The sequence below is a fragment of the Vanacampus margaritifer genome, chromosome 17 (assembly GCF_051991255.1).
Source record: "Vanacampus margaritifer isolate UIUO_Vmar chromosome 17, RoL_Vmar_1.0, whole genome shotgun sequence".
NCBI lineage: Eukaryota > Metazoa > Chordata > Actinopteri > Syngnathiformes > Syngnathidae > Vanacampus > Vanacampus margaritifer.
The window spans coordinates 18,775,965-18,787,086 of NC_135448.1; the positions used below are offsets into that span (position 1 = coordinate 18,775,965).

General features: G+C 46.9%; 1 protein-coding gene and 1 long non-coding RNA gene across 16 annotated transcripts in view; both read left to right on the plus strand.

Moving 5' to 3' along the window:
- pleca (plectin a) overlaps positions 1-7,509 on the plus strand; it is a 67,597-nt gene extending 60,088 nt beyond the window's left edge. For all 15 annotated transcript variants that reach the window (XM_077548291.1, XM_077548292.1, XM_077548293.1 and 12 more), the window contains one exon: positions 24-7,509. In XM_077548291.1, the coding sequence (XP_077404417.1) occupies positions 24-6,197 (6,174 nt within the window). In that variant the 3' untranslated portion in view covers positions 6,198-7,509. The remainder of the gene's footprint in view (positions 1-23) is intronic.
- Positions 7,510-7,795: 286 nt separating this feature from the next.
- LOC144037130 (uncharacterized) lies at positions 7,796-10,115 on the plus strand. The gene is made up of 2 exons (XR_013288823.1): positions 7,796-8,039; positions 9,688-10,115. It is a non-coding gene; the product is annotated as an uncharacterized LOC144037130 (long non-coding RNA).
- The last annotated feature ends 1,007 nt before the right edge of the window (positions 10,116-11,122 follow it).

The following is an 11,122-nucleotide window of genomic DNA, read 5'->3' on the forward strand; positions in this document are numbered from 1 at the left end:
CTGGTTCTTTTCTTGTTTTATAGATGGCCGTTGCCCAAAAAGAGGAAATTGAACAACAGAAAGTCATTCTTCAAAATACCTTCCTCACCGAGAAGGAGCTGCTGTTGAAAAGAGAGAGGGAGGTGGAAGACGAGAAGAAAAAGCTGGAAAAACAGTTCAAGGATGAAGTAAGCAGGGCCAAGGCTCTGAAAGAGGAGCAAGAGCGTCAGCAAAAACTGATGGAGGATGAGCGGAACAAGCTACAGGCAATCATGGATGATGCTTTGAGGAAGCAAAAGGAAGCTGAGGCAGAGATGAAGAAGAAGCAGAAGGAAATGGAGGTGCTTGAAAAGAAAAGGAATGAACAAGAGAAGCTGTTGGGAGATGAGAACAAAAAACTGAGGGAAAAACTCAACAATCTCGAGGTAGCGTCCAAAGAAAGTGCATCAAAAAGAAAAGAAATTGAGGTCCAGACAGAGAAGGATGCTGGGGAACAGTTAGTCTCTGCCACAGTGTCGGTCACAACAAAGAAAATTTATAACGGCTCTGAAGTTGATGGCGAGAAGAAAGATTCACCTTGGGCTTTTGATGGAATAAGGGACAAGGTTCCTGCTGAGAGGCTTCACGACATCGGCGTCCTGACCAAAAAAGAGTTGGACAAACTGAAGAAGGGTAAAGTCTCAGTGCAAGACCTCGCAAAGACAGACAAGATCCAGTCATGTCTTAATGGCCAAAGCTGCATCGCTGGCGTCTTGACTCCGTCAAAGGAGAAACTGAGCGTCTATCAGGCCATGAAAGACAATAAGATTACACCCGATACAGCCGTAATGCTGCTGGAAGCTCAGGCAGCTTCTGGCTACCTCATAGATCCTGTTAAAAACAAACTCCTCTCTGTGGACGAGGCTGTTAAGGAGCAGCTGATTGGCCCCGAACTCCATGACAAAATGCTGTCTGCTGAGCGAGCTGCCACAGGCTTCAAAGACCCTTACACAGGAGACAAAATTTCCCTTTTCGAGGCCATGAAGAAAGGTCTGATCGAGAAGGAGCAGGCCACCAAGTTCCTGGATGTGCAGCTTGCAACTGGTGGAATCATTGACCCCATCAACAGCCATAGAGTCCCGCTGCAGACAGCCTGCAAGCAGGAGCAGTTCGACACTGAGATGAATAAACAAATGCCGGAATACAAGTTGTTTGTAGAACCCAGCACCCAGGAGGCCCTCACCTACAAGCAGCTACTGGACAAATGCACCAAGGATGCGGGGTCAGGCTTGATGATTCTACCTGTGACCGAAAAAGCCGCCCAAAGTGAGAGGACTTACACAGATGCTGAGATGAAAGAAGTGTTCAGCAATTCCAACGTGAACGTGCCCTTTGGCAGGTTCAAAGGAAAGACCGTCACCATTTGGGAAGTGATCAACTCCGAGTATTTTACAGAAGAGCAGCGACGAGAGCTGATCCGCCAGTACAAAACAGGCAAGATTACGGTGGAGAAGATCATCAAAATTGTTATCACCGTTGTGGAGGATAAGGAGAAGAACAACAAAAACGTGTTGATCGGCCTTAGGGCTCCTGTGCCCGCTAGTGAACTTCTGGAGTCGAAGGTTATAAGCAAAGACGTATTCAACAAGCTAAGTAACGGCAAAATGACCGTCAAAGAGATCTCTGAAATGGATCCTGTGAAGAAAGCGCTCCAAGGAACACCAAGCATAGCTGGACTGTTTAACGAACCAACCAAGGAGAAAATGCCTTTCTATCAAGCCATGAAGAAAGAGCTTCTCTCACCCGAGATTGCCATTAATCTTCTCGAGGCTCAGGCGGCAACTGGCTTCATAATCGATCCCGTCAAAAATGAGCGGGTGCCTGTCGACGAAGCCGTCAAGTCGGGCTTGGTGGGCCCAGAACTTCACGAGCGACTGCTATCTGCAGAACGAGCTGTCAGTGGCTACAAAGATCCTTACTCTGGCAAGAAGGTGTCTCTGTTTGAAGCCATTAATAAAGGTCTCATCAAGAGGGATCATGGCATCCGTCTGTTAGAAGCCCAACTCTCCACTGGGGGAATTATTGACCCAGTTAAAAGCTATCGCGTCCCACACGAGGTTGCCTGCAAACGTGGCTATTTGGACGAGGAAACCAGCAAGAACTTGAGCAAGTCTATGGACGAGACCAAGGTCTTCAATGATCCCAACACACAGGAATATGCCACCTATGCACAGTTGATGAAGAAATGCATCTCTGACAATGAAACTGGACTTCCCTTGCTCTCGCTCTCAAAGAAGGCTCCTAAGCCCAAAGAGGATCAACAGATTACAGAGGCCAAAACCAAAGAGGCGTTGAACCAGAGCACCGTGGAGCTGGACTATGGACCTTTCAGAGGCAGAAAGGTCACAATCTGGGAAATCATCACCTCCACGTACATCACAGAGGAGAAGAGAATTGAACTGATTCGTCAGTACCGAATGGGCCATGTGACAATAGAAAAGTTAATAAAGGTTGTAATGACCATTGTGGAGGAAAAAGAGACCCAGGAAAAAGAAAAACTCTGCTTTGAAGGTCTTAGGGAACCAGTTCCCGCCAGTGCATTGATGGATGCCAACATCATCGACAAGGCCACATTTGATCAGCTCCAACAGGGCACAAAGACTCCTCAGGAAGTGAGTGAAGATGATAAAGTTAAAAAGTATCTGCAAGGCACAGAGCGCATAGATGCCATTGCAATGGAAGGAACAAAGGAAAAGCTGAGCATATATCAAGCTATGAAAAATAACATTCTGCAGCCCTCCACTGGCCTCGCACTGCTTGAAGCCCAAGCTGGAACTGGTTTCATAACGGACCCTGTCAAAAACATGAAATATTCAGTGGATGATGCCGTCAAGGCCGGAGCTGTTGGCCCAGAGCTTCATGAGAAACTTCTCTCTGCTGAAAAAGCAGTGATGGGATACAAAGATCCATACACAGGCAATAAGATTTCTCTGTTCCAAGCCCTGAAGAAAGAGCTGGTGCTGCGGGAGCATGCTATTCCTCTCCTGGAGGCTCAGCTCAACACAGGAGGCATCATTGACCCCATCGGTAGCCACCGTGTTCCCACTGATGTCGCTGTTCAGCGTGGCTATTTAAGTAAACAAATGGCCAAATCTTTAAACGAATCCTCCGGTGACGTACAGTGCTTCACAAATCCCAATACCAAAGAAAGTGTCACATACAAGCAGCTTCTGGAGAAATGTGTCAAAGACCCCAACTCTGGTTTGTGCTACCTGCCACTGTCCAAAGCTGAAGTGGCGCCTCCTGCTGAGAAGTCCTACGAGTACACTGAGGAGCAAGCCCAGACAGATCTGGCCAACACTAAAATTGAGATCCCGCACAAGAGCTTCGAAGGCAAGAGCATGACCATCTGGGAGATCATGAACTCAAACATGCTTCCCGAGGAGGAGAGACGCCGCCTCATGGAACAGTATCGCTTGGGTACAATCACAAAGGACAGGATGCTCATTATCATCATTGAAATCATTGAGCAAAGGGAGGCCGAAAAGGCTGAGCAGGGCATGTCGTGCGACATCATCAGGAGGAGGATTACAATTGAGGAGCTTTACAGTGCTCGAATTATAGACTTGCAGACTTACAACCTCTTGAAACAAGAAAAAATGACCATTAGTGAGATCATGGCAATGCCGTCGGTCAAACAGTACCTATTTGGAACTGGTTCCATTGCTGGTATTATGTCGGACACACCAAGCAAGATCAGTATCTATCAAGCCATGAAAAACGGGAAGATTAAGCCTGAAGCTGCTCTGACACTTCTTGAGGCCCAAGCAGCAACTGGCTTTATCATCGATCCGGTGAAAGACGAACTTCTCACAGTGGATGAAGCTGTGCGCAAGGGGCTTGTGGGGCCTGAACTTCACGACAAACTTCTCTCTGCTGAAAGAGCTGTGACAGGCTACAAGGATCCATACACCGGAAAAGTGATTTCTCTCTTCCAGGCAATGAAGAAAGATCTGGTTCCTGAGGATTATGCTTTGAGGCTCCTGGAAGCCCAGAATTCCACCGGGGGGTTAATGGATCCCGAATACTACTTCCGCCTGCCCGCAGACGTTGCCATGCAGCGCGGGTACATCAACAAAGAGACACTGGACAGAATATCTGAGCCCACCGCCGACGTGCAAGGTTATACCGACCCCACGACAGATGAGAATGTGTCCTACGCTCAGCTGCTGAAAAGATGTCGGCTGGACAAAGAGAGTGGACTGAAGCTGCTGTCTCTAGCGGACAGGAGACTTCTCTTCAAGGGTCTCAGGAAGCCAATCACCGTGGATGAGCTGCTTCGTTCTCAGATTATTGACCAAAAGATGTACAATGAACTTACTCAGGGCACCATCAGCGTGGAGGAGGCCAGCAGGGACCTGAAGAAGTACCTCGAAGGCATCAGCTCCATTGCCGGTGTCTTTGTGGAATCCACCAAAGACTGCTTGTCCATCTACCAAGCCATGAAGAAGAACATGATCAGACCAGGAACTGCCTTTGAGCTTCTTGAGGCCCAGGCTGCGACGGGGTATGTGATCGACCCCATCAAAAATCTCAAACTGAATGTCAACGAAGCCGTTAAGATGGGTGTCGTGGGTCCAGAGTTTAAAGACAAGCTGCTGTCAGCCGAGCGAGCGGTCACAGGCTACAGGGATCCTTATTCTGGCAAGGTCATCTCATTGTTCCAGGCCATGAAAAAGGACTTGATCTTGAAAGACCACGGCATCCGCCTGCTAGAGGCTCAGATTGCCACGGGTGGAATCATTGACCCCCAGGAAAGTCACCGCTTGCCAGTGGAAGCGGCATACGAACGCGGCCTCTTTGACGAAGAGATGAACCAGATCCTCACTGACCCATCTGATGACACTAAGGGCTTCTTTGACCCCAACACAGAGGAAAACCTTACTTACCTGCAGCTCTTGGAGAGATGCATGACGGACCCTCAAACGGGGCTTGCTCTCCTGTTGCTGAAGGAAAAGAAGCGGGAAAGGAAGACTTCCTCCAAGTCATCTGTTCGCAAACGCAGAGTTGTCATCGTCGATCCGGAGACAGGCAAGGAGATGTCTGTGTACGAGGCCTACCAGAAAGGACTCATTGACCACCAGACCTATTTGGAGCTAGCAGAACAGGAGTGCGAATGGGAGGAAATTACCAGCACCTCGTCTGATGGAGTTGTAAAATCCAAAATCATCGATAGGAGATCTGGACGACAGTACGACATTGATGATGCCATTTCAAGCGGCCTGATTGAGAAGTCGGCTCTGGACCAATACCGCTCTGGAAATCTATCTATCACTGAGTTTGCAGACATGCTATCTGGAAATTCCAGCGGTGTTAGATCACGGTCATCCTCCTTTGGATCCACTTCCTCTTACACCTCAAGTCCGATGCCTTCCATAAAAACACCGCCTGTCACATGGAATGACCCCACCGAGGAAAGCGGCCCCGTAGCCGGAATCTTGGACACGGAAACGCTAGAGAAGGTGTCAGTCACCGAGGCCATTCACCGAAACCTTGTGGATAACATAACCGGTCAGAGACTGCTGGAAGCTCAGGCCTGCACTGGAGGACTCATCGACCCAAACACTGGTGAAAAATTCTCTGTCACAGACGCAGTGAACAAAGGGCTTGTGGACAAGATCATGGTGGACCGCATCAGCCTTGCGCAGAAGGCTTGCCATGGATTCGAGGACCCCCGAACCAAAACCAAAATGTCAGCGGCTCAAGCCCTCAAGAAAGGCTGGTTGTACTACGAGGCCGGTCAGCGGTTCCTAGAAGTCCAATATCTGACTGGTGGTTTAATTGAACCAGACGTCACCAGCAGAGTCTCACTGGACGACGCCTTGAAGAAGGGCACCTTGGATGCTCGCACCGCACAGAAGCTCCGCGACGTCAACACGCACTCAAAGTACCTCACATGTCCCAAAACCAAACTCAAAATTTCCTACAAGGATGCGTTGGACAGAAGCATGATTGAGGAGGGCACCGGCCTCAGGCTTCTGGAAGCCTCCTCCCAGTCCAGTAAAGGCCTCTACAGCCCCTACAGCGTCAGCGGCTCAGGCTCGGCTTCCGGCTCGCGCTCAGGCTCTAGAACCGGCTCCAGAAGAGGAAGCTTTGACGCAACTGGGTCCAGTTTCACCACCACCTTCTCCTCCTCCTCCTCCTCGTACAGTTCGCCGAGTTATGGCCGCCGATATTGAGGATCGACAAAGCCACCGAGATGCCTAAATGTCAGTGGACTCAAGACTACCTTGTTTCTGCTCTGCATGTGGTTGTTGCAAGACTTTAGATATTTCATTTTGTACAACTTAGACTTTTTTGTTGACCTATATACATTCACCTGTGTATATTTTATTGTTTAATCACTGTTACAGACAGGAAATTAGCTTTGAGTGTAACACGACAACCGAAAGAACATATTCTTAGAACATATTTCTCCAACAATGAATATATTGAAAGCTGAAGGCCGCACTGCAGAGCAGAATTAGGAGTCTCGACACGATTGCTGACATGAAGAATGTCTCTCTCAACGTTAAGCTTCAAGATCTTTGTCCTTGATTGTGACGCCTACTAAACTACAGCAGGACTCCATTCCCGACGTCTCTCTTAAAACCTGGACTTAACAACTCAATGGGAACCAGTAAAGAGCACATTCCCATGCACTGGTAGACCATCAATACATCAATCTGACTTTCTGGACTCTTGACACCAAAGTAACCCAAGTAGTCGCTGCTTCTCCAGGACCCCACCGATTAGTATGTGAGGACACCAATGTCTTGCCCCTCTTGTCCTGACGTCACCATGTGCTCCTTTTTAGATATAGTACTCCCGTGTCTTCCAGAAACCTTCACCTGGACTTTCACTGTAGCCGGAATTTATGCAAAAATCTCACTCGCGACTAACCCTGTGCTCGCTCAATGTTAGAAACCCTTAAAGTGCCTGCAAAAAAAAAACCATGTCAAGACGTTGAGGACGGCTGCCGCATATTATAAAGACGGTGCTGTGGTTTTGACGCTTGCATGACTGAACGAGCAGGATGCGATCAGGTTTATCTCACAATCCACATTAAACACTCATGAATGTTAATATTGACGTGACTGTATGTACTGTATACGCGCCACTGCTGGAAGCCATTAACACATTCTATTTCGTTCTTCAGCTCTTTTTTTTTTTTTGCCACCAGCTTCAGTGTTTGTATTTTTTGATGTTAAAGCTCCTTTGTAAAGCAAAGCCTAATTATCTAGCCTATATCCTTTTATTTTCCTACACAATATTTTTCTCAGTTGCATGATTTACTAACATTTAAAAAACAAATACGAATCGGGCTGTACCCTTTAAATCATTTGTTGTATTATTATGATGATGATGATGATGATGATGATGCACCAAAGGGGTTTGAAGGATATATTTTAATGCGTGGTGTATTTATAATAAAAATTTAAAAAAAAAAACGCTGAAAAGGAATTGAGTTGTAACGCCCTCGCTATGTAAATAAACAAAGATATGAAACATTCTGTGACCATTTCTCTGAAGACTTATCAACATGATGTAAAAAAAATAATAATAATTTGGGAGCCTGGCAGACGTCTCTGCTTTAACAAGTGTTTTTCTAGATTAGGGTTCACCAATTCCGGTCCTCGAGATCCGGAGTCCTGCAGGTTTTAGATGTTTCCGCTCACCAACACACCTGATACTGAAGATCGGGATCGTTATCAGGCATGCTGATGAGCTGATTATATGAATCAGGTGTGCTAGTGGGCGGAAACATCTCAAACCTGCAGGAAGGACCTCTGGACCTCGAGGACCGGGAATTGGTGAACCCTGTTCTAGATGAACAGTCTGCCAACTCAGGGGAACAAAACCGATGACCTACTGTAATTAGACATCAGTGTCTCGGGACAGTGACAAGTGCAGGTGTGAAACTTCACACTCTGGTGGTGGACCCTCTGTCACCTCTGTTGTGTCAAAAGCTGGAAAACACCATCCTGCATTGAGGCCAGAGATAAAGCCAGGGTGAAAGGGGCTTCAAGATCTTGACTCTGGTGAGTATCCAGGAAGGTTTTCTTCATTTCCCAATGAATAGCACATGAATCGTAACGGCAAGGACCAGACGTATCAAATCCAAGTGCAGAAAATAAAATTCCTACCAGTTTGTCTTTAGCTACAGATGCTAGCACTTGGTGGCTAAAGCCAGACTGTGGCAGGGTTTTTACTTCCTGGACCTCGATTTGACACCTGCCAGTTTGTCTTTAGCTACAGATGCTAGCACTTGGCGGCTAAAGCCAGACTGTGGCAGGGTTTTTACTTCCTGGGCCCGGAATTGACACCTGCCAGTTTGTCTTTAGCTACAGATGCTAGCACCTGGCGGCTAAAGCCAGACTGTGGCAGGGTTTTTTACTTCCTGGACCTGGATTTGACACCTGTCCGTTTGTCTTTAGCTACAGATGCTAGCACCTGTGGCTAGAGCCAAACTGTGGCAGGGTTTTTACTTCCTGGACCTGGATTTGACATCTGCCAGTTTGTCTTTAGCTACAGATGCTAGCACCTGGCGGCTAAAGCCAGACTGTGGCAGGGTTTTTTACTTCCTGGACCTGGATTTGACACCTGTCCGTTTGTCTTTAGCTACAGATGCTAGCACCTGTGGCTAGAGCCAAACTGTGGCAGGGTTTTTACTTCCTGGACCTGGATTTGACACCTGCCAGTTTGTCTTTAGCTACAGATGCTAGCACCTGTGGCTAAAGCAAAACTGTGGCAGGGTTTTTACTTCCTGGACCTGGATTTGGCACCTGTCCGTTTGTCTTTAGCTACATATGCTAGCACCTCTGGCTAAAGCAAAACTGTGGCAGGTTTTTTACTTCCTGGACCTGCATTTGGCACCTGTCCGTTTGTCTTTAGCTACATATGCTAGCACCTGTGGCTAAAGCCAAATTGTGGCAGGTTTTTTACTTCCTGGACCTGGATTTGGCACCTGTCAGTTTGTCTTTAGCTACAGATGCTAGGACCTGTGGCTAAAGCCAAACTGTGGCAGGGTTTTTACTTCCTGGACCTGGATTTGGCACCTGTCAGTTTGTCTTTAGCTACAGATGCTAGCACCTGTGGCTAAAGCCAAACTGTGGCAGGGTTTTTACTTCCTGGACCTGGATTTGGCACCTGTCCGTTTGTCTTTAGCTACAGATGCTAGCACCTGTGGCTAAAGCAAAACTGTGGCAGGGTTTTTACTTCCTGGACCTGGATTTGACACCTGGCGCAGGCTATGCAGGAAGCAGGTATCGGTCCAAATAGAGATTGTTTGGCCTTGGCAGAGGTATATTCATTCCTGAGTGCCACTCTCGTTGACTGTATTGACTGAGCTTCTTTGGAAAAACGAGACACATTTGTGTTTCTTAATAATGTTTAACATTTGCCCCTTCTGAGTCAACATGTCTCGACAAGCGCCGATAAGCAAACAAGTCTGTCAAATAGGCTTCTTTTTTTCCCCCTGTTAAACCGGGTGCGCCTGTGATTGCACATTGATTGAAAACCTGCCCGGCGTGATGGCATGCGCTTAAAGCTACGTCACCTTGTGTTGCGGCGGAACGTGTAGGCGAGCAGTCGGCCTTCCACGCCTCCAGGCTTTCGACGTTGATGTGCGTCTGACGGCCTGATAAGTGAGTGGGGTAAGCTTTTGCGGTTTCTTTTTTTTTGTTGCAGGATTCCACACACTTGTGAACTGGGTGTGGTGCTGACAACAGTGGACAATGGGAACACCGCTGCTAACATTCCTGGCTGGGGAAGGTTGGGAGTGGGAATCCTTTAGGGCAGGGGTCAACAACATGCAATATCGTCAGCTTCCTACAATAATGGCCTTTTCAGAAAACGTGAAAAACTGCACCAAATGTAGCCAATGTAGCCTAATAGCCTATTAATAATTTTATTTCAGGGTTACAATTGAATGATCTGTTGAACTATGTAGCCAATTTGTGGCCAACATTCTGCCATTTTTTTGTGTGAAAATATAACTGACGATATTCAAAGAAGCATTTAGGCCATCTACCACAGAAGGGTAAAAAAAAACAACAGGAGCCACACAACCCTTTTGTATGTTGGCACAGAAAGAAAAAAAAATTCTAAGAAGCGTGTTTCTGCCCGTGCTCTTTCACAACTGCCACATTTTATGTGTAAAGCAACAATTAGTCAACACGGCCGCATTGCGTAGCCGAAAAAGCCCACAGGCAAAAAAAAAAATCTGTCGGCCGTCCTTTAAATGTTAATATTGTAGATTTGTGGTAATCTTTTAATGTTTTTTTTTTATTGTTACAAATATGTTGGCTGTGATTCAAGCAGGATCATCCGTGCTTTGTTTGGACCTGTTCCCGGTTAAACAAGTGACCTTTAAAATAAATAAAAAAGTGCCGGTGAGTCCCACTCCTTCTCCTTTGTAGCAACATGACTTCATCGTGAGGTAAATCTGACACGACGGCTTGCGAGTCCAAATCTCAAACGGTTGTTCGTCGAAGAGACAACTGCATCGATTGAACGGGATGACGTCATCTGGAAGGAACGGAACCACTTTCTGGCCCAAAGGGAAGCTGATTCCCCCCCACCCCCCCATTTCCACACATGTTTCTTAGGAAGCATATCTTGAATTTTTAGCAGTCTTTTTTTTGGAAGATTTTTGGTGGGTTAAACCAAACCCTCCCAGGGCATTTTGTAATGATTGCCACCTACAGGACTGGAGTGGTACTGCATTCTCTCCGAGTCTGATGGACTACTAACAATTTTTTGCACTTTCACCTCTTCTTATCTTGCCAACTAAAAATGTCGGCCATAAAAATGAGGTCCTCACATTGTTTAACTCCATATCAACTCAATGGAGGTGCTGAGCAGTGCAAAAACAACAATTGCTGCTTATCTGATCGGAATGAGACACCTGCACTAATATTCCTACTCGTTGGTGATGCAATGGAATTTCCGTGCATGTTTACGTGACGACGGGCTAGTAAAAGCACTCGTCATTGAAAGTCGTTAGCGTTCCAACATGCTTTATTGTCTGAGTAATGTCTTCCTTGGGGGCGTTTTACTCATTTTTAATTGTGCATGCGTAAGACTGCTTTGTGTCATGTATGTACGTGTATGTGTGTGTGTG